General features: G+C 36.6%; 1 protein-coding gene across 1 annotated transcript in view; it reads left to right on the top strand.

Annotated features, from left to right (window-relative positions):
- Positions 1-24,894, top strand: part of LOC307167111 (NACHT, LRR and PYD domains-containing protein 3-like) — a 70,730-nt gene that overhangs the window by 7,714 nt on the left and 38,122 nt on the right. The window contains exons 3-4 of the mRNA XM_079886050.1: positions 8,648-10,594; positions 20,407-20,577. Coding sequence (XP_079742176.1) covers positions 8,648-10,594; positions 20,407-20,577 — 2,118 coding nt within the window. The remainder of the gene's footprint in view (positions 1-8,647; positions 10,595-20,406; positions 20,578-24,894) is intronic.

The following is a 24,894-nucleotide window of genomic DNA, read 5'->3' as shown; positions in this document are numbered from 1 at the left end:
AGTTTTAGGCGCAGTAGCCAATATGGCCGCTAGGAGACATTCAAACTCCATTTGGTGATTTAAAAACTTGAAGGGTTTTAATTTCATGAATGCTTTGGACTACTGGCCTCTTTTGATAAAATACACATAGGGTTTTATTGCTGAAGTGAAAGCAAGCAAAAACAGAAGTAAAAAAGTTATACATTAATCTTTTATTAAATGTAACTAAAATGAAAAAGTTTTCACTAGTGGTCGTCCCAGTTGAAATATTCTAAAGTAGCTCCTCAAAATATCAAATAAACATCAATGACTGACACAAATAATAGTTATGATTCTTACTCCTAAATAAAAATAAATAAATATAACTGACAAAAATAAACCACATTGAAAGTCATCTTGTGACAATGAATTAAATAATTCCCCATTAATAAATTTAAGTTTAATTTTACGTTATTTTACATTAATGCATAAATTTAATGCTCTGTTTGTAATTATGATTTAGAAATTATACTTTTGTGTGCAGAGGGTTTATAGAATGTTTCTAATTGTATTATTAGGGCTGCTTGATTATGGCAAAAATCATAATCACGATTATTTTGCTCAATATTGAAATCACGATTATTTAACACGATTATAGGTGGGTGATTAAAGTCTTATTTCACGATATGAGTCATTTTAAATGTCAGTGAAATTTCACAATTATCAATACTTCAGAACAAACATATTCAATTATATTTCAGCATAAAGTAAATATTACTCTTGATCCGTCACTCTTTTTCTCTGCAAAAAGCAAAATCGAGTGAGGCACAGTGAGGCACTTTACAATTGAAGTTTTTTTTTTTTTAAAGAAAAGAGTGAAGAGTATAAATACATTTTTGTGGTAATGAACATTATCTCACAAATGTTGATTGAACTTAATTTTTACTGAACCCAGTCAGTTTATGGTTACACTTTATTTCGACGATCCACTTTATGACGCTGTTCCACTGCATGATATACGGCTCAGTACGGCCCACATTTGGGGGGTTGCCACTGTGTAAAGTTCCTAGTACCTGCTACTTTTTTTAGTACCACCCATAGACTGTAAAAAAAGATGGACGACGCCCCTTCGCTCTCTTCCATTGATGAGAACTGAAGCCGCCAGAGTCCTGATATGGCGCTGACATATTGGAACTTGAGTCTGCGCAGTAGCGATCTCGGGACCAGACCTGCGCAGTAGTGAGGAGGAAGTAAAGCCGCGAAATCAACGCTCCGCCCTCACTCTCGCAGAATGCACTCAGGGAGAGTGGATTCTGCACACTTTTTTAAAAATTGATTGCAGTACGACAAGAGGCTTGTTAAAATATAGTAAATACAATCTCCTCAATCCTCCGAAGATCCCGAAAAAATGTCCGTTGGTGCTTCAGTGACTACTTCGCTCAGAGAACCTGTCAATCACAGCTGTCAATCATGACGTTACACCACCGCATCACGTAACTAACTAAAAACCAACTTATTTTTGAAACAGACACTTGAACTTACATCAGCGTGATAAAAACGACAGCAAATGAAAGAAACCACCTTTCGAAAAAAGATATTTGAAGTGTAATTTAATTGTTTAGTTGGTCTCACGTCCCGTTGAATAACACGGGGAGGCGGGGCTTATGACCTATACTAGGACCGGACACCGGGGGGCGATCGAGACGTTTTGGCTTCACTTTTCAGGGCTTGTGCGGCACGCTTGGTACCACCTCGTAGGGCTGCACAATTATGACAAAAAACATAATTGCTGATTATTCCCTTGAAATGTGATTATTAATTACAATTATCACAATTTACATTGAATATATATATAGGCATATTATAATACACAGTTACTTAAAAATTGTGAACACACACACACAAGTACTGTCCCCCTTTACTTAACATACACATAAATTGTAAGAATATGACTAATAGTAAAGACTACTAATAAATAAACATTAGGCCTATGCTAAAGCTATTAAATAGCAGTCCCAAACTAGTTTTTGTTAATACAATGTTGGTATGAGCCTCCACAGTCATTTAAATAAAATATAAAAAAATAACACAAAGTGAAAATAAAGTGGCATTTTGGGGTTAATATTGAAACGACAGTTACCAAGAACTGTTAATGAAACATGGAAACTTCTCCTGGTGAATAGAACAAAAATCATCCCTGCATGCAAATCCTTCTCAGCTAACACATGACGTACCAGTAACGTGATTTATTGGTATTTTACTTTTATTTTGTGACTTACTAATTTACAACATAACAACGTTGCATGCTCGTAGTTTCCTTTGCACTTTATATACAGTGAAGCGATACACAGCGCGCGCCGCCGCATTTGCGCATTTTATTTTTTGTAATCGCGGCTTTGAATGATTACTTAATCATGGCATTCGTAATCGTAATCGTGATTAGAAATTCTATTAATTTTACAGCCCTACCACCTTGGTTGAAGTTCCAAGTGAGCCGTACCGAGACTAAAATGTGACGTGTAAACACTGCAGACCACTAATTTGCAGCGTCATTGAATTTGCGACACGAGACACCAAACCCGCCAGATTTAAATAGTCATCAACAGCCACCGCAGGATCATTTGTCTGCACGACTTTTTTAAACGACTTACTTTAAACGACCGTCACACGCAACCTGAAAAAAGAAATGTGTGTATCGTGGCCAGTAGACGAGGTGGCGGCACAACTATAACGATCAGTCTATAATCCCACCCATAGGCACTGATTTATGTTTCTGCCAGTGCCCACACTCCATACACAAAAAGTGGTGAGGACATGTCCCACCAGCAAGTTACGCCTATGTTACCAACCAAACAAAGTCACATTCTTTCCATGAGTGTTGTCGTGAGTCGTGCTCTCGCTGATATCTGATGATCCGTAGCGGTTCACTAAATAAAATAATTCAATAAATACCTGTTTACAATAAGCACTTAACTTAAAAATAACTATTAAATAATAAAATAACTTGAGAACTGGCTGACTAAAATCAGCTTGAAAATGCTATCTCATGAAATAAAGGCGAATCCGTAATTTCTTTAAAATTGAAAGGTACACGTGTTATTTCATCAGTCATTCGTGAAAGTCTGGTGGTTGAAAGCTTCTGGCAACATTAAATCCAGGAGAGAAGAACATTTCTAGAGAAAGAGCAATTAGAGATTTTGAGTTTGAGCATGCACACGTAATGTCTGAGCGACAGCAGACAAGAGCCTGAGACTGTATATTTGAGAACGAGCGTCCAGTTCTGTGCGAGAGTGAAGGAGATCCGCCGGCGAGTTGAGAGATTTGTGCTCGGGCATTACTTGGATTCGCTCTCGACATTTGTCATTAAAATAACGCCATAGAAACAGCCTCAAATAAAAATAAAAAGGTGAAGATAATCGTGTCTGAAAACTGTAATAGATTTTTTATTGGTTAAAATCAATACAATATATCTTGTATTTTTCTGTGGGTGCTTGACCATGAGATCGGCGCCTATGATCACTTAGAAGCGGTGCTAAACTGCAGTGGAAAAGCAAACCCAGCCAAAAATAAAGAGAGCCGAGCTGAGCCCAGTCGTGCCGAGTCGAACCACGCAGTGGAAAAGTGCCTTTAGACGTTCTACTAACTATAAGTAAATCGCAACTACATGTCAACTAACTCTCATTAGAGTATTAGTAGACTGTTAGTAGACTGTTAGTAGACTGTTAGTAGAGTATTAGTAGACTGTTAGTAGACTGTTAGTAGAGTATTAGTAGACTGTTAGACTGTTAGGTTAGGGTAAGGTGTTAGGGTTCTGGTTAATAGAATAAGTTGACATGTAATTGTAAAGTTGCTTATAGTCAGTAAAATGTTAAGGATCATCAAAATTAAGGCTGCACAATATATCGAAAAATTATTGTTATCACATTAATAATATATGCAATATGCGCATCGTAGAGAGTTAAAACTAAAAGAGAGACTAAAAACGCCTGGAAAGAGCGGCCGCGTCGCTTTCACCTTCTTTCCACAAGCGATTGTGTCTGTCGTTGCTATGCAACCATTAACTGCGCTGAGCGCTTTCCATGATGACGAGGAAGTATCAGCAAAGGATTAATAGGCTCTGTGCGCGAACGCTGCTGACGTATTTCCGGTAGAATCTCAGCCAGCGTCTTTACTTCCGCATAGCGCGTTCTATAGCGAAGTGTACTAGCGGCAAAACTTTCATAAAATTAATTTTCTCAAAAACGGAGACAACGATTTTAGAAACCGATTCGCTAGTCGGATTTCGCATGATATGAAGGAATACTCACCCTCAAAGTTGTCGATATAGCTCGAAATATATAATTTAAAGTCCTTCTCTTTCTTACTCTTAGGTGTGACTGCCTCACAATATTGTTAACATCATTCACGTTAACCGCTGGAAGTTCTTGTAAACAGCGAGTGTAATTTACCATTATCTCCACCAAATGCAAAAACAGCTTCTGACGCAGCACCGGATGTAACTGGGCGGGCTGAGACAAAACGCGGAAGTGATCGTGCATAGAGCCTATTGATTTCTAGCCCTTGCATTAGCTTTACTACTAGATATATTTATGGAGATGAGAAATAAAAACCCGCCCTGTACAGCAACGATCAGCTGTTCGGCCGAGCTTTCGATATTGTTACGGAAAGGCTGAAGCTGATCGTTTGGTTTTTGGAAAAACATGCCTCCATTATGAGCATTTGAAATAACGAATTTGCACGTGCAAAAAACGCAATATGTGAACATTAGTGATAAGTCGTGCCGAAAAATTGTGGCCACGTCGAGAGGAAACTAATCTCCACAGTCATCTGGAATGCACTCTCAGGGAGCTATATGAAGACTTCAAAAAGTGTAAGCCCAAATCTACCAAAACTGCTAACGAAATGCCAAGTGACAATAACAGAGTCTCACAGACAACCATTAATAAAAATTTTGCAAGTGTGACTCCTGAATTTTTTTAAATATTTTTCTGAAAATCAGAAGAATATCTATTAGCATACCTGTTTATTTTTGTATGATCATTACATATACAAATTATGAAAAGATAAAAAAGCTTAAAATAAATATCATTTCTCTAGGGAAATGTTATATCTCAAAAAAATATCGTTATTACAATACTCAACGACAATATCGCATATTTTCCCAGTATCGTGCAGCCCTAATCAAAATAAAGTCTTAGCAGATATTAAACAGTCTACTCACACTCTAATGACTTGTAGTTCACATGTAGTTGCAAAGTAACTTCTGGTTAGTTGAACCATCGAAATATTTACCACAGTTTATTTGTTTAGCTGTTTAACTGTTTAAAAGCAGCTTAACAGAAGATGTATGTATTATATATGCACAAAACAGCATAATTATTTTGATTAATGCCAATATTATTTGAGGTTCAGATGAATGATGTTGCTATCAGTGAAGAGTCTGATCAGAACAGCATCTAAAACTTCTCTAGGCCGACAGAGCTGATGATATTGATCAAACGCTGCTGTCTGAGATTATTGTTATGTTGACGGTCTAAACACTGTCAAACTGTGGTGCAGTGAAGGTGAACTCAGGTCTGCAGTTGTAGTTTTAATAATAGTATTGATCTAATATTAACTGAGTATGTTTTTCTGGCTGCCTCTAGAATCTCAGAACAAAAATATATTCAGAGCCATTTGCTCTTTATGCGTAGTATACGATTGCAGAAAAAAAACATGTTTTTATTGAATATTGATGGATCAATACATTTTGTGGGAAAAATAAATCATTAAAATTGTTTGTTTTGATAAAAAATATTGTAAATGTATGAGGCGGCAATAAGGAGGGCCTTTAAGATCCGACTTTCCAGAGTCTGGGTAAAAACTGGGTAAGAAAAAAACTTCATACATTTATAAGATTTAAAAGACTCCTGAGGATGGGGCAAAAGGCCCCCAGTATTGATACAAATACTTTAGCAATATACTAGTAATGTGTTTTGCATAATATCTAAGTTAGTACTTGTTCAAAACAATCACTTTAGTTCTGTTTATTTTAATAAATAAAGTAAATGCATTTTTGTTTAATAATATACTGTCATTAAAATTAAACTCTTCATTTTAAAAACACAGAAAAAAATATTTTAAAACTAAAGATTCTGAAAGCTTTGAATGAGATCCCATAAACAAAAATATTGGCTTTACAGTAGCAACAATAATTGTGATATTTGATATGATTAATATATAATTTGTTTAATATAATGGTTTCACTATGAATATGGTGATTATCTCTAAGTTGGACACCCAACTTAATACTAGGGCTGCACGTTTTCAAGTTTTTCATTAACCGTTAACTGAGGCCCTTAGCGGTTAATACTCGGTTAACCATAGTGTGCGCGCCGCAACCCCGAGATAGGCGAAATTTGCGGGTGGGACATGTCCCCACCACTATTTTCTAAGGTCGATATTGTCCCCACCACTTTTGAAACATCTCGTGGCACGAATACCAATACAAATAAACAAAACCTCTCCAGTTAACTAGCAGAGCATTCATTTCGTTCGTTTTTTTTTAGGCGATCTAGCGCTGAAATGTTTTGTTTTTTAAATCAAGTGATCAAAGTGCTCGTTGCCGCTGCGATCGAGAAGGGTCTTGTAAAACGTGCTGAGGTATTATTAATTCGTGGCCACGAAACAATTCACCTGAATATTCACCAATTCACAAAAAAAAACAAAAAAAAGGAATAAAAAGCTGTACGAGAATAGTCGGCCTTCACTGAAGAGCTATCTTCACAGGTAAGAAAAACAGTTTAATAATTATTATTAATTCGTGGCCACGAAATAATTCACCTGAATATTCACCAATTCACAAAAAATAGGTCTTTAGCATTCACTAATTAATAGTATCAAACTGTTTTTGGCCACGTTGTAATTCGTTAAATCAAAATGAGCAGGGCCGGCCCTGACCAATTTGCTGCCCTAGGCAAGATTTTACCTGGTGCCCCATGCATCACAGCCCATTTCACCCCGTCATTGTGTTCATGATTATTTAGCTTAGCATATATATATATATATATATATATATATATATATATATATATATATATATATATACACACATACACATATACACACACACATGGCCAAACACACACATGGTACAGGCCAAAAGTTTGGAAACATTACTATTTTTAATGTTTTTGAAAGAAATTTCTTCTGCTCATCAAGCCTGCATTTATTTGATAAAATACAGAAAAAAAATTATATTGTGATATATTATTACAATTTAAAATAATTGGTTTTCAATTTATTATACTTTAAATGATCATTTATTTCTGTGATGCAAAGCTGAATTTTCAGGATCATTACTCCAGTCTTCAGTGTCACATGATCCTTTAGAAATCATTCTAATATGAGGATTCATTATCAAAGTTGGAAACAGTTCTGCTGCTTAATATTTTTTCATAACCTGTGATACTTTTTAGGATACTTTGATGAATAAAAAGTAAAAAAAAAAAAAAAGAAAAAAAAAAAGAAGAAAATGTTTTAAAAATATAAATCTTTTGTAACAACAATATACTCTTACTGGTCAGTAATTTGGGGTCAGTAATTTTGTTCTTTCTTTTTTTGAAATAAAACAATACTTTTATTCAGCAAGGATGTGTTAAATTGATAAAAAGTGATTGTAAAGATGATTTATATAATTAAAAAATATTTTTTATTTATTTTTAATAAATGCAGTTCTTTTTAACATTTTATTCATCAATTATATTAAGCAGCAGAACTGTTTCCAACACTCATAATAAATCAGAACATTAGAATGATTTCTAAAGGATCATGTGATAGACTGGAGTAATGATCCTGAAAATTCAGCTTTGCATCACAGAAATAAATGATCATTTAAAGTATAATAAATTGAGAACCAATTATTTTAAATTGTAATAATATATCACTATTTTTTTTTTTTTCTGTATTTTTGATCAAATAAATGCAGGCTTGATGAGCAGAAGAAACTTCTTTCAAAAACATTAAAAATAGAAATGTTTCCAAACTTTTGGCCTGTACTGTATCCCCCCAAAACTGGACAACTGTAGAGTAAAACATTAATAAAAAAAGTGATAATAAAAAATGTGTCTTAAAACTGACATGATTGTTACAAAAATCACACAGTCTGGGGACTCTGGAGAACTCAGAACAACTGCTAACATTAAGTTTAAGGTAAAAATAACTGCCATGAAATTATAGTATCTTAATCCAACAGCAAACTTGACATATTCTTCAGAATAACTGTTGATTTAAGTATCATCTGTCGATGATAATCAATTATATATAATCATTTGACATGAACACTGCTTTTTCTTCATGTCAGTGTTTCTGTGATATTTTAAAATAATGGTTTCTGGTAAAACTTTGTCAAAAATTTGTAGCCGCCTCTCTATTTTTTCCAACATTTTGACTACTGAAATATTGATATCTCATTACTTTTAATATGCAGACCTATCTGCCCCCAAATGCCTGATGTGTCTAATTAATTTGCAGTTTGTTGAAGACATGGGTAAACAAAATCTGTGCGGGAACAGAACCTTGAGGATCTCCATGTAATATATTAGGAAGACAGTTTATACATGTGGTATGATTTTCATAATAGACATATTTAAATATTTTCTTTATTTTAACAAAGGTTTTTGTGTTTCTGTTCATCTTAATGTGTTTTCAGTGGTGTGAGAGCTGACCAGATCAGAGATGTGTCCTATCAGACCAGCTCATCCTCCTCCTGTCAGAAACACATCAGTCATCATGACACAGAAGCAGCCCTGCAGCTCGACTCTCACCAGCCAGTGCATGATGATCTCCAGAGAGTCAAAGACCAGCACAAAACCAGCATGAAGAACAAGTATGAGGGCTTATTTGAGGGAATCAAACTACAAGAGAATCAGACTCTCCTGAACAGGATTTACACACAGCTGTACATCATAGAGGGAGAGAGTGAAGGAGTGAATGAAGAACATGAGGTGCTACAGATGGAGAAAAGTTACAAGACCCTCCAAGACACTCCAATCAACTGCAATGACATCTTTGATCCTTCACCTGAACTAGGATATGAGGAGAAGAGAAGAGAGAAGGACAAAATCAAGACTGTTCTTACTAAAGGCATCGCTGGAATTGGAAAAACCGTCTCTGTGCAGAAGTTCATTCTGGACTGGGCCGAGGGAAAAGCCAATCAGGATGTAGATTTCATGTTTGTTCTTCCATTTAGAGAGCTGAACTTGATTAAAGATCTTCAGTACAGTCTTCACAGACTTCTGCTGGACTTTCATCCTGAACTTCAAGATCTGGACTCAGAGATTTATGATGAATGTACAGTTGTGTTCATCTTTGATGGTCTGGATGAAAGCAGAATTACACTGATGTTTTCAGACAGTGAGAAAGTTTCTGATGTGACTGAGTCTTCATTAGTCGGTGTGTTGATGTCAAACCTCATGAAAGGAGATCTGCTTCCCTCTGCTCTCATCTGGATCACCACCAGACCAGCAGCAGCCAATCAGATCCCCTCAAACTACATCAACCGTGTGACAGAAATTCAGGGATTTAATGACCCTCAGAAGGAGGAATATTTCAGGAAGAGAATCAGTGATGAGGATCAAGCCAGCAGAATCATCTCACACATCAGAAGAGGAAGAAGCCTCCACATCATGTGCCACATACCCGTCTTCTGCTGGATCTCAGCCACTGTGCTTCAAAATATCCTGAAACAAGATCTCAGTGCAGAAATCCCTCAAACTCTGACAGAAATGTACATACACTTCCTCCTCATTCAGACTAGTATGAGGAACCAGAAGTATGAAGAGAGATATCCAGAGAGACTCTTGCAGTCCAACAGAGAAGTGATTGTGAAACTTGCTGAACTGGCTTTCAATCAGCTGATGAAGGGCAATGTGATGTTCTATGAGGAGGACCTGATTGAGAGCGGCATAGACGTCACTGACGCCTCAGTGTATTCTGGGATTTGCACTGAGATCTTTAGGGAGGAATCTGTGATTTATCACAGGAAGGTTTACAGCTTTGTACATCTCAGCTTTCAGGAGTTTTTCGCAGCACTGTATGTGTTTTTCTGTTATTTATACAAGAACAGTGAAGTTCTTAAAATGTTCCTGACAGGAAAGTCCAGAACTCAGTGTGAGATTGTTCCTCTGGATGTGTTTCTGAAGGAAGCAACGAATAAAGCCTTGAGAAGTAAAAATGGACACCTGGATCTTTTCCTTCGATTCCTTCATGGCATCTCACTGGAGTCCAATCAGAGGCTCTTACAGGATCTGCTGATTCACACAGACAACATCCCTGAGAGCAGCAAGAAAATAATCCAAAACCTTAAAAAACACAAAAACACAAAGAAAGACAATGTCAGCCCTGAAAGATGGATGAATCTGTGTCACTGCTTGATTGAGATGAAGGATAGTTCTCTTGCTGACGAAATGCAGGCATTTTTAAAATCTGGAACAAGTAACAAAAACCTTTCTCTTGCACAATGTTCAACTTTGGCAAACTTGATCCTGATGTCAGAAAAGGTGATGGATGAGTTTGACCTTAAAAAGTACAACATCAGATCATCAAAGGAGAGTCGAAGGAGACTGTTACCTGCTTTGAGGAACTGCAGAAAAGCTCTGTGAGTGTGAAAATATGAACATAATGCCTCTCATGTAGGCTAATAGTTTAGCTAAATGCGCTTTAATGACTTTTTTATTTACATAAATTTAAAATGTCTACAGATTAAAATATTTAAAATAATTATTTTAATTTGTAATTATAATTGAAATCCAAGTAATTACTTTTCTGAAGTTTTAAAAGCTGAATATCTTTTAAACCAATGAATTTACATGACTTTTCCATTGTTCATAATTTGCTGGATAAGGATTAAGCATTTTAGAAAAATATATTCATTTTCCAGGTCTAGAAATCACACTTTTAAAATCACGCTACCTCATATATCTAGTTGCAGTGAGGATGTATTGAAATAAGAAATATCTTGATTTAGGTCAGTGGTTTTCAATCCCAGCACTGTACATTTTTAATGTCTCTCTTATCTAACACACATATTAGAGGTCTTGGAGTCTTTACTAACGAGCTGATGTGTTGAATTTGAAGTCCGGGGCCTTAATGCTGTGGTACTGTAATCGTGATAAGAGCACTGAAAATGTTATATGGCTTGGATGGCTTGAGTCCTTGTAGAGTAATTTACTACGGCTTAGAACACGGCTCAACCATTCAGAAGCAAGGTCCAGATAGTGTTGTCAAAGACCCAGTACTTCGGTACCAAGTCGGTACAATTTTTTTTTTTTAAGTCATGGTACCAGGTTTTCTCAAACCCAGTACTTGATGCGCGTATGCCCGAAGCGCGTGCACGTGCAGTTGCGTCCTCTTCATAAAAGCTCTGAGACATGGCGACCGGCTGATGTGGTGGCTGTAAATCGACTTGTTGACAAGAAAGGAGGAAAGAGCCACATATGGAAATATTTTGGATTAGGCTAATGTCACGTTGCCATAAGGGGTCGTTCACAGCGCGTTATTTCAAATGTAGGTGCGCGACAAGCGCACTCATAATAGAAGCGACGCGGCGCGCTCGTTTTTCCAGGCGCGCCTATGTTCATGGTTGCATAGCAACGACGCCACGGGAGAGCAAGCACTTGTGGAAAGGAGAAAGCGGTGCGAACTGCGCTCGTCATTAATATCAGTCCTTCAGAAAAGCAGTTCTAGGCTTATTCTTGGCTGGATAACTCTTAGCAGGTTTAAAAATCCCTTTGAAAATTAAATATGAATGCAGTTTTGGATTAAATATAAGTACAGTCAAGTCAAATAAAACACGTTTTATCTCCTGTATAGTTTGGTAACACTACAACAAGATACCATTCATTAAAGGCCGTGTTGCAGGGTTTTTTTTTTCATCGAATTTGTGCAATTTACTTGTTGGTAATAAACATTTAAACTGTTATTCATTGTATTTTATGTTGTTGGGTATCACAAAGCGGAATATAATACGAAAAAGTATGTACTATCTTACAGCGGTTTGCAACGATTCTCCTTTCCCCACAATGTCATTACGTCACGTTGGGGAGAGAATTTACCAAAGCCCGCGGCCCGCATTGAGAGTGACTAGAGAGACGAGTAGCAGAAGAGAGTATTCAGATAACGTTAGCGCAGATTATAGATAAATACATAGATATAGATAGACAGACAGATAAATAGATAGATAGATAGGCTAGTATAGAGAGATAGGCAGACAGCCAGATAGCATAACATTAGCATAGATAGCTAGCAGCTAGATAGATAAATATATAGAAATATATAGGTAGATTGACAATGGCGAACTACTGTTTGTGCTGGGTGTAAAAACTCTGGATGCTGAGTGAGGCACGTCACATCTGGTCGCGGGGTGAGCTCGACCAGCGACCAAAACGCACTCACTTCCCTACAGCACAACAAGCTTTCCAATGCAGTTTCCATGGGACGGCACCGCCGGTGCCCACATAAAAGGGACTTTAAGCAACAGCTGTGAATGGAACGGCTACGGCGACCGGAAGTATGCTGTCACACCGCCGTAGCCAAGAACATAAAAATCACTAAGCAACCGTAAACAGGACAGTGCAACGCGGCATTAATTCATTTATTGAGATACAATTAGTAAAAAAGTTAAAATTAGCTTAAGTTTAAAAGATTTAAACGCATATTATATAAAAGACTAGTGGTACAATCATAAACTGATGCAATTACACTGTCATATGCCATAAAACATAACATTTGTTTACCTAATCTCTCACGTTGTAGCGACTCCGGCAAATCAGCTGTTCTCCCGTAGTAGACCGTTGCAGTAGAACGTCGCTAAGTAGCAGTTAAATTCGCGCATGCGCAATACAACGCCAGAATGCCGTTGCCGTTCCACCTGAGGCTGTTGCTTAAAGAATTTAACAAAGAAATTAACACAGCGACAGACACGCGGCGGTACTCATCTGAACTAACGTCATGATCACTGCCACTAGATATAAAGAAAACGTTGATTTTTCACTAGGTGCTATTCAATGACAGTAAAAAAATAAAAAATAAAAATGTGTCGTTATTGTGCACTGCTGCTCGTAGACTAGCTCCAGTGCTCATTGCTGCGTTGCTAAATGATAGCAACTCACCAGTCCAGGACACTTCACCAACTCTCCACTCATTCTCCTCGGACCATGCATTTAATTATTAAGTATTTATGGCATTGTGGTGGCGTTCAATTGCGTTCAACTCGTAAATACGATCTATACGAGATGGCTTGAACGCACCATAATACTAGGCTGAGGCTACCTTTCCTCCACTTCTACCCAACGTGACGTCATCACCGAATTGCGTAAAAAAACCCCGTTAATACCAAAAACGTAAAAAACTAGTTTTTAAGACCATTTTTGGGACATTTTAAAAATGATATACATATCTTGAGTGATTTATGTACCCATTAATCGACAGTGGTGGTTAACCTGCAACATGGGCTTTAACATTACTTAATGCGTTATCTAACATCAACACATTGAGTGAACAATATATTTTTACAACATTAATTAATGTTTGTGAATGTTATTTAATATGTAAGGAATAATTGACGACAGGCCGTTGTAGGGCTGGGCGATAAATCGATTTTATCGATTAATTCGATTGTGCAGTTTACGTCGATTTTTTTGAATGAAAATCGGTTTTCTCTTTAACATTCGCCGACGCTCCCCTCTGGGCTCCCGTAGCTCCGAACGGGCTCAGCTCTTCCCCCACGCGTTTGGCATAGAGATACACAAACAACACGGCAAGACCGCGGCAGCACAAACACACCCGCCAAAAAACAATCTACAGTCTTACAAACTGAATCCGCAGAGCTGCCAACTCTCACGAATTCACCGTGAGACTCACGCAATCGTCACTTTTTACACGCTCTCACGCTACACATCCATTTTCTCACGCAGAGAAAAATCGCGAAGCAAAGAGGACACTGACACCGACAGACAAGACAGAGAAGGTTACGATTGCTATTAAACAAATTCTCAGCTCTCAGATTCTGTCGATTTAATTACGAAATTCAAACAATAAACACCGTTTTGGGGCTTGACAGATCGCTGACAGAGTTCAAGCGGCACGTGAACCGATCATCTGTTACTCTTTACTACTAGTTAATAGTAGGCTAAATAAACACGAATGATCAATATGTAATTTGAAAGATACAGTTCAACTTACCGAAATGAAATAAAATCGATCGATCTGTGTTTTTCAACTGCGGAAAGAGGTCTAACAGCTAGAGGACAATATGTCACGTAAAGTTACTTTTACCTCTGGAAAGCCCATTAATGACCATCGCACGTTAGTTGGACTTTAAAATAATTGCTGTAGAGAGTAGTATTTAGCTAAATATGATAACTATATTACATATTTATTATATTTTTACCTATATCATTAAAATATTATAATGTTGAACTTGTTATTATACAAAAACGCATTATATTTAATTTGAGATGTTATTTTTAACCTTTAATAATAATACCAGCTGACAGGGCTTTAAATTAACATGTATCTACTGCACCTAGTATTTATCCAAAGGAATCGATATTGAATCAAGATCAGAATCAAATCGCAAGAATTGAATTGAAATTGTGAAAGCAATAATAAAAACAGTAGCATACCAGTCATTGTACCATGTAAACATTGTGTTGTCACTAAACTTAATAAAATTCTGTTTAGTTACCAAATGTTTTGACAATCACAATACACTTTATTGTGATGTACTTTTTTTTCACGTTCCCCACCAATCCCAATCCACCCATTTCATGTTATGTTATGTTATGCTATGTTACATTTTCACTGTTTACAAAGGTAGGGCCTGCCATCTTGTCTTTTTGGCTTGCTGTTTCTGATTGCACTTTAACCCCAAGGGGAAAATCCAAATCAAATCCCAGAAGGGAAAATCAAAACAAAATAGTTAAAAATTGTTTTGAACAATTTCTTTGTCATCTGCAGATTGATTTTAAGTAGGGGAAGAAAAAAAATCGGTTTAAATCGTAAATCGAATTTTTTGTGAAAAAATCGGGGAATTTTTTTTAGGCCATATCGCCCAGCCCTAGGCCGTTGAATTATTAGAAAAATAATGTACACCCGAGGTGGTAATGTGGTCACGACGCGAAGCGGACCGCATTACCACCTATTTTGTTATGAATATGTTTTTTTTTTTTTTTTATGAATTGTATCCTATTTTCCGTTATTACAGTTAGCTATGCAAAGTGATATGGAACTGTAATGCGGTCAAGACCTGCCTGGAACTACTTTAGCTGTGCGTTTCCCTGAAAATAATGCACACCTAGAACGTTTGTCAACCAATCAGATTCAAGCATTCAACGGCCCTGTTAGGGGTGGGCGGTATGACCAAAATTATGTTTCACAGTATGACTAGTTTTATTTCACGGTAACAATATATTTCACGATATAGTTATTTATATCTGTAGTTATTCTCGAAAAATTGACAAAAAGGGCTTTGTATAGTAAATAAACCCAAATACTTTAGAAATGAAAAGTACTTCACTTTGTTTGAATTTTCTTTTTCTTTTATTTGGTAAATTATTTATTTGGTAAACTATTTTAATAGCTAAATATAGTAAACAAAACACTCTCATCAACTTTTAGATGAACTGTCCCCAACTGATTGATACTAAATTCAACTCATAGGTTCAATTCAACTTCAAATAAAGTGTTGCTGACTAATTTTTCAATCTCATGTTATTGCTTTACTTCATCAATCAGTTTATAATATCTGAATATTTTATACTGAACTATTCTATTCATAATAAATTAGTTACTTCCTTTTAGATAGATACTAGTTATGTTTAAATGTTTTCCCGGTACATTTTTGCCATGTCTGCTTTTAAAAGGCTTGTTTTGTTCTTTTTGTGATATCTGGCAACCTGTCATCTAAAGCTTTAATCAAGAGAGGTTCAGAAGTGTCAAGTTCATAAGTGACTAAGAGAACAGCAGTATGAAAACCGAACAGCAGCTACTGTTAGTGTTGACTAAGTAGTGTAAATTATACACATCTTGTAACTGCGCCATTATTTTACATAGCTTGGTGAACACACCGACACGCCGCGCTCCCTCTCAGTGCGTGTGCACGCGCGCGTCTTTTGCATCAGTAAAATGCGATCAGTTAATTTGAATGACAAGTTGTAATCACGCATTAAATCGAAGCAAGATTTGATCAGCTGTTTCAGTGGGCAATTGTTTGGAGTTAGAAATATATAACTTGCGCTGCATATTTAGTAATTTTGCCTCAGATACAGGATTATACCTTTGCTTTAACAAGCAGGTTGTTCATTACCACGGCAACCGCTCGCGTGTCATACTGAATGCGAGTTTCGTGTTAAAAAGTATTTTCGTTAAAAAGTAACTATACATAAGAGACAGAAAGATGCAGATAATTATACATTATTTAAGGTTATTTCTATTCGTTACGATATTGATATATGAACTGTTGTTGTCAAGTAAGCTTCATGCTTTCCCCGTTGCGATCGTGCACTCCTCTAAACTGTAGCCTACGGGTGCTGCAATGCTCTAGTTGACTGCTGCGCCTCCCCCCCCCCCCCCGAAAATACCACGTTAACAACAACCCGTTAGAAAACGTAATTCATTTGTGGATCCTCTTGATCTGCTTTCTCCATGTTTCTTTGACAAATCTCAGTGTCTCAGTCTCTCGCACGCTGCACGTGAGTTAACCACGCCCACTTATTTACATGTCGCGGTATCACGGAATGAAAAAATCTGCTACAGTTGATATTTTCTACCGCGGTAACGATATCTACCGTCATACCGCCCAGCCCTAGGCCCTGTAGTATAAAAACACTTGATTGGTCATGTTTGTTCACTTCATTAATTGTGCATTAAATAATGTTAACAGAAATAATGTTAACTTTTGATTTTAAAAATGTATTTTTAAATTAACCCCAAGGAGAATAATTGCGACAGTATAACTATTGTTTATTGTTAGGTCATTTTATCTAATGTTATCTAACAAATGGAATCTTATTGTAAAGTGTTTTTAATACTACAGTTTCCATCTTTGTAACTGTGATATACACTTTAATATATGTAAATTTAATCTAAATTAAGCGTTGGTACCGAAATTGGTACCGAGAACCGTGGATTTTCACTGGTATTGGTACTGAATACTGAAATTTTGGTACCGTGACAACACATGGTCCAGAACTATCCGTTTTGTAACTAATTATTGACATACAAGAAGGCTTTTCACACTTGAAATAGTTAACCCTGGGTCATTGTAAACTTTCACACTTATCATAATTTACTAAGGGTTAACAATTAATCCTGGGTATTTATAAACCGATGTTTCATGCTGTACGTTCCTAAACCCTGGGTGGACGTTCTTATTTGCATATTTGTGTTGTTATTGTCATTGATTTGACGAACGCCACGTGTTTACATCAAGGCTCTTGCATTGCGCGTCCTCATATTATATATTGCCGAATGCTATCAAGTTTTTTTATATGGTCATTTTGGACTGTAAAGGAAAGAATGAAAATGTCTCTTCTTTATTCAAATTGGCGAGTTTTCTGTTGCCCATCAAACGCTGAAACGACTGTTTATACAATTTCTGTGACGGTCCAACACATGTGAACATGAGGCACTTGATTGGCTGTCCGTTGCTAAGCATCTAGCCGTAACACTCTAACACTGTATTGTTTCACACTGTGCTAGTTTGTCACTGCAATGTGGGATTAACAGCACAAAAGCGACTCTAATCCTTCTCCGGACCAGGGTTTCATTACTCTGTGTAAGAAGTGGTGCTAATCCCACTTCTAACTTACAAATGTGAAACATTCCTTTACCCAGGGTTAAAAACAGGGGTTAGAACCACTATAATCAGAGGTTAATTGCAGCATTAAAACAATTTGTATTGTAAAAATTGGAATACAAATAAAATTTAAAATTGCATAACAGAGCTGATTCGGTCTGATTCAAGGTCCCTTCCTGATCCTGTTTCTTTCTCTCCCATATGCGTCACATAGGGCTGCAGCTATCGATTCTTTTTGTAATCGATTAATCTAGCACTTGATCGATTAATCGGATACATTTTTGTTATGTGTTTTTAAACAACCAAAACAAATAATGCATAACGAAAATGATGTGGCTGTAAAATGATCAAGCGTTTGGCTTTTATTTCTCAAAAAAAAAAAACAGGTATTTATTCCAACTCCAACATTTGGCTCCAAAACTAAGCCTATTTATTGCAATTTTTACCCATTTAGTGTTTATAAGTGCCAGTGCCAACAATTATATAACAATACAGTTAAGTCAAATTACTGTAAAACATGTATAACATGTAAAACTATGAATATAAACTTAAATAGTAAAGGCCATTTGGCCTTAGTTTTGTCTTAATACAACATTACAAAAAAAAAGGATTGCACCCTCTGCAAATTACCCACCTGAGAGCAAAAATAAATGCATTTGAAATTTCCTTATTTCAAATGAAGGCGCGTTGCGCGTGGTGAGCGCGCTCATAATCCGCCGGCGCGACCACAACATTGTCCAACATCAAATGGCAAACGTAATGCAAGCGGAACGAAACTGCTCGTTATTGTGTGGTTGACGGACCGTTTATCAGTTTGGACCAAAGCAGCGCGAGCCGATCTTAAAGGTCCCGTTGCATGCGATTCCATGTTTCAAACTTTAGTTAGTGTGTAATGTTGCTGTTAGAGCATAAATAATATCTGTAAAATTATAAAGCTCAAAGTTCAATGCCAAGCGAGATATTTTATTTAACAGAAGTTGACTACAAAAAACGGCTCGATTGGACTACACCCCTCTACATCCTGCTTTAGTGATGTCACCAGAACCGTTTCTTGGCTAACCTCCGCCCACAGGAATGCTCCCTCAACTCTACTGGCTACTTGCGCACTTCTTATAACTTAGCCTACTGTGTTTACTCAGCTCTTACGGTGATTTTCTGAAGTAAAACTGACGCTTCATCTTTTGTGTGATGTACAATAAACTTTATTAAACTCATCAGTACATGTTTGATCATCATTCAGACAGCAGACTTGTAGGCTATTAATAAATAATGGATACATAGCCTACAAGCAGATGACAAATACGTTATAATAACCGTAATTAAACTACTAAACCATACCTGTTTCATCTCTATACAGCACTCTGACTCTGTAGGCATTATTGTCCGACTCGAAATGAACGCCGTTACTGAGAGTTTCTGATATTATCATCATTCCGTGAGATGAATTTTTCCTGACAGACTGAGCACGAGCTCATGAAGCTCCGCCCCCTGTGTCGTCCAGCAGCAGCTCATTTGCATTTAAAGGGGACACACTGAAACGGCTCGTTTTTCTGAGCCCCAAAAAATGTCAATTTAAACATGCTGTAAAAAATTATCTGTTGGGTATTTTGAGCTCAAACTTCACATACACACTCTGGGGACATCAGAGACTTATTTTACATCTTGTGAAAAGGGGCATAGAACGGGACCTTTAATCAAGCGACACTGTTACTACACAGCGCTAATAAGAGATCCAGTAAAGAAAGCATTTGAATTCGCCACAGAAGTAATAACATCGCTGCGACTCCTGCGAGATCTAGTGAGAAACATTCACATTTCTCCGTTATTAACGGATCAAACAGCGCTGACGTGGAAACCAGGAAGAAACATTGTGGCATGAATGAACTATCCAGTGTCCACAGATCTGCAACATTTACCATAGATTTACTGTAGTAACACTAACTGCAACAATGGAAGTTTAGCAGGAATAGTAAGCTATAATGCCTTCAAGTAACATTACGTCGGTTTTATTGTGACATTATGAATACAATTGCTGCCCTCAAATGTTAATCATTCTGAACTAAAATAAACCTTTGTTTATAACTACTACAATATTTTTTCCAAAGAGCTGTTTTGTTTTATATGCTCCTAAAAAGAGTCAATTATAGCTCCAGAATTGCTCAAAGTAAAAAAATATACTTTATGATGTTAGTTTTAATAAAAAAAAAGAATTAAAAAAATTAAATCAAGGAAATTTCTCTGGCATTTCTTTCTTTTTGCTGTATCAAAAATGTACCAAACCGAACCGTGACACAAGTGTATCGTATCGAACCGAACCGTGAATTTTGTGAACCGTTACACCCCTACTGTTTACACAACAGCTGATGCAAGAGTAAGTGTAACATAAAGCAATTTGGCAACTGTGTTAATCTCTTGCTGCATGGGATGCGCCGCATACCTGGACCGGATATGCGCCGCATAATCTGTCACCTTTTTTACTCACAGGAGTTTGCAGGTCTCCAAAAGACCAGAATGTCAATCAACATGATCTTTTATGTTGAACTTGGTTAACCAAGGAAGTCGTGTGATCTGGTGGGGACACCAGCATTAATCACTGTCCTCTCTTTTTTCAGATTAACAGACTGTAATCTCAGTGATCAGCAATGTAAAGTTGTGGCTTCAGTTCTACAGTCACCAAACTCCCTGAGAGAGCTGGACCTGAGTAACAATGACCTGCAGGATTCAGGAGTGAGGCTGCTCTCTATTGGACTTAAAAGTCCAAACTGTCAACTCGACAAATTGAGGTATTTAAGGGGATTTCAACTGGTCTGTGCAAAATAATAGTAAGCTGTCATATATGTGTATATATATATATATATATATATATATATATATATATGTCAATGTGTTATATTCTAATATTCTATGCAACTCACTTAAAAGGATAGTTCACCCAAAAATTAAGTGATCATTTACTCACCCTGCTGTTGTTCTAATGCAGTGTGCCCTTCTTTTTTTGGACTATAGAAGGAGAGTTAAAAAAAAAAATTCCAGCTCACACCCATTCACATTATGGGAGTGAATAGCGAACAGCATCAAGCTAAGAAAAGAGGCAAAAGTATCAATGGCCCCATGCGACACGTGTCATATATTCCAAGTGTTCTGGGGGGCATATGACAGTATTTGGTGAAAAACAAACCACTATGTAATTTGTTCCTTAACAAAAGTGTGACTGCATTCATGAGACTCGATTAGTGCTTCCTAATTGGGTGTTCACCTTCACAGGTGTTCACCCTCTGAAAAATCAAGATTATAAATTAAAAATATATATATATATGTACATAATTGGGGTTGGAACGACGGTGATGATAGGCTTGTTTCTTCTATCTTTTTGCTGCACGTTGACGCTGGACGTGTGTTTGGTTCCACACTGTCTGTCGGAGCCAGTCATTAATGGCCAGTACCTCAGAGGGTTCCCTTGACCAGGGAAATAAAGGTGGTTGAAATCCCAGGACACATTGGAAAGGGGTAATGCCAGTGGAGGGTTTCTGAAGGGAATTTGAGCATATTCAGCCCAGCGTAAGAAGCGGCTCCAGTCCGACCGATTCTGCTGACAGTACATTATAAGAAACCTTGTGAGTTCTGGGTTTAGGCTTTCGCTTTGACCATTCGATTGTGAGTGATATCCTCAGTGACAAAATCCATAGCAATGTGAGTAGAATTATGCAGTACATTGTGTCAGAATGATTGATGGCTTTGACCTTTTTGACCCCTGCCCTAAGGTTGACCTTAGCATCTGGTTGACCTTGTCCTCTGGTTGGCACTGGCCCTTTGACCTTGTATCCTCGGGGGAGTGCTAATGACGTTGATAAATGTGGTAATGGCTGTTTATTTAGGTAAGGGGTATCCACTATTTGAACTTTGACATCCAGTTGTGTGTGTGTGTCTGTCACGGGTATTGTGGAGGTTATGAGGTTATATATATCACGATGATCTGTCAGACGCTGCTCCCTCCCACCCCTCCGCATTCCAGTGCCGGTGGGGTTGGTGGGACACTGTGAAAGTGTTAAAAAGAGATTTGCTATTAATGATGTATATATTTCACAATATTACACGATAACAACAGTTGAAAAACATTCTGAAATGGTTATAATATAAATATATGAAATAAATATTGTGTTAAAAATCTACTGAATGTTTGAAGACGGCGTCAAGAAGGGGGGGGGGGTATAGGTTGTGTGTGTGTGTGTGTGTGTGTGTGTGTGTGTGTGTGTGTGTGTGTGTGTGTGTGTGTGTGTGTGTGTGTGTGTGTGTGTGTGTGTGTGGGTGGGTGGGTGGCTGTGTGTATATAAGGGGTGAGCTCTGACATGAGTGGCATGCTGTATGTGAGAAAAAGAGGTTTTTCTAATAATACTACCTTTATCACAGTAGCAATAGTTGAAAAATCATGCTGTTCTTTAAAAGTATATAAAATATCTTATTGATCCAATTGTTTTAGCTTAGATAAACAAGAAATAAAAAAAAATCATCTTACATGTTTACAGCTTATGAATGGGGTCGCAAAATTTGCAATGTTTAGATTAAATAAAAATGCAGTTTGAGGCTATTATGTTACAGCAGATGTGTACTGATTTATCTACCGCGTCTGTGTGTCTGTGTCTTATACTCAGCCCCCACCCGCCTTCTCTGCATTTCAGAGCTCAGTGGATGGGGGGGAAAAGAGGTTTTTCTAATAATGCTACCATATATTTCACACTACCAATAGTTGAAAAACATGCTGTTCTTTAAAAGTATATAAATGAAATGCTTCTAATATAATTTCACAGAGTGGTTCTCTCTCACAGCACCGTCTGTCGGCCTCCGACTCTGTATTCAGTGATCAGGATGAGACATTGTGATTGTTTTGGTAGTGCTAAATTTATTTCAAAGTATAATCTTAAAAGATGTTTTAAATAAAATTCAATGAATTACTAAAAGTCTTAATAAAAACAATATTCTACATTGTTAGTCTTTAAAAACTTGACTCGAACTTAAAGTATATTTTTTATTTATCATGGGTATGTAAAATAATTTGAAATTTTAAGAACTGTTGTGGAAGAAAGGGGGAAATATGAGCTGTTTCTTTAATTTCGTAAGGACGTGAAATTGTAGTTCTCTTGGTAGGTGATTATGGTTGTAGTCCGAAACACGCATGGTCAGCGGTGAGCAGGAGATTCATGTTCCTTGTTCCTTTGTTATATTCAGTGGAAATGAAATGACTTGATAACTAACTTAGTGAACTGTTAACGCACATACGGCTGCTGAGACGGAGAGTGCCGACGAGAAAAAGGTAACAAGTCATGTGAAATGTTCAGTAATTCCTTTAGTTGTATCTGTGAGAAATCTTCAGAGGGAGAGAGAGAGAGCAACAATGAAAAAATTTAGAAACTGTGAACCTGCAAAAGGCTGCTTATAAGGTCCATCCGATCAGTGCTGCGTCTTCTGAGAAAGACGTTACTTGACATTAATGTTAGTTTCAGGATATAGGGTGACAAACAAGATGAGCCTCTGTGCATCATGTCGCAGCATATGTAATGTTAGTCTGCTAACGCCTTTCCAGAGCCAAAGTTTTGTTCGTACTAAATTTATTTCAAAGCATAATCGTAAAAGTTTAAATATGATCTTTTAAAATGAAAGATTGTTTAAATTAAATCTTTAAAGTTTGAATACATACGCATGTAATGATCTTGTTTAACGGTGACCGCTGTATAATTGTTATTAAACAGTGTCTGTTCAAAAACTTTAGATTGATGAAAAAACTGTACTTAGTCGTCTTAAATGTCAATTGAAAAGATTCAAAAAAATGCTGATTGAATCTTTTCAAATGAGATTTAAGACGACTACTACATTTTAGTAACATGTTATTATTCATTTCTTATATATTTTATTCATAATAAATTTAATTTAAAAATAGAGATTAGTTAATTTTTAGAACTGTGTGTGCACGCAAAATAGCTTAGAAATGATAATTTTTTTTTTTTTTTTTTTTTCATTTTTGAAAATGTACAAATGTAGTTTTCTGTGGTGGTCGTGTTTAGGTGCACACACAGTTCTAAAAATGAACTAATCTCTATTTTTAAATTAAATTTATTATGAATAAAATATATAAGCAATGAATAATAACATGTTACTAAAATGTAATTTAAAAATGTAAACATAGTTTTAGCTAAATTAATATACAGTCCCCTCCAAAAGTATTGGAACAGTGAGGCCAATTCCTTTCCTATTCCTATTTTTTCTGTAGATTGAAAATATTTGGGTTTGACATCAAAAGATGAATATGAGAAAAGAGATCAACATTTCAGCTTTTATTTTCAGGTATTTACATCTGGATCTGATACACAACTTAGAAGATATAACTTTTTGTTTGAACCCAACCAATTGCTCATGTGACCAAAAGTATTGGAACATGTGACTGGCAACATGTCAACATCCAGCACAAAATTAAAGATATGTATGAGCTAAGGATGTTCTCTGACCCCAAATATACAGTTAGATATTCTCCTACTTAGTATGTGTGTAAATAGTTGCGCTTAAATCTTTGGGTATATTTTTACACACCATAGTGAAGCAAAGTTCCACACTCTTGTAAAGCCTATGGACTGCCTTTAAAACATAATCTCTATACAGGAATCACACGTGTCCTTACAATCCATGTAAGATTCAAAAGAACAAATCACTAAGAAAAAGTGCCGTTTATAATAAATACACAAAATTTTCCAAATGATGGTTTTATGCATCGCATTTTGTATGTTTAGGTGAATACTTTTCTTTGAGAGGTGTCAACATGCAGTGTTTATTAGGGATGTCCCGATACCACTTTTTGCAGAACGAGTCTGATGCCGACACTTTCATTTTTGGTACTCGCCGATACCGATACCGATCCCTGAATTTTCACTGCATTTGTAATTTTTAAATGTATTAGTAGATAAACCAAAAGAATATAAATCATATTAGTTGGCTTAATTTGTTCATCAAATATATATATTTCTTTATATTCTTTATCATGCTTAATTAAGCCTTAAAATGCATTGTATGAGCTTCTGTTACTGTCACTGTTCATTCTATTGCTCTATCATATT

Source organism: Squalius cephalus (genome assembly GCF_949319135.1).
Source record: "Squalius cephalus genome assembly, chromosome: 1".
NCBI lineage: Eukaryota > Metazoa > Chordata > Actinopteri > Cypriniformes > Leuciscidae > Squalius > Squalius cephalus.
Note: the sequence above shows the minus strand (reverse complement) of the source record. Positions and strands in the feature narration are given on the sequence as shown.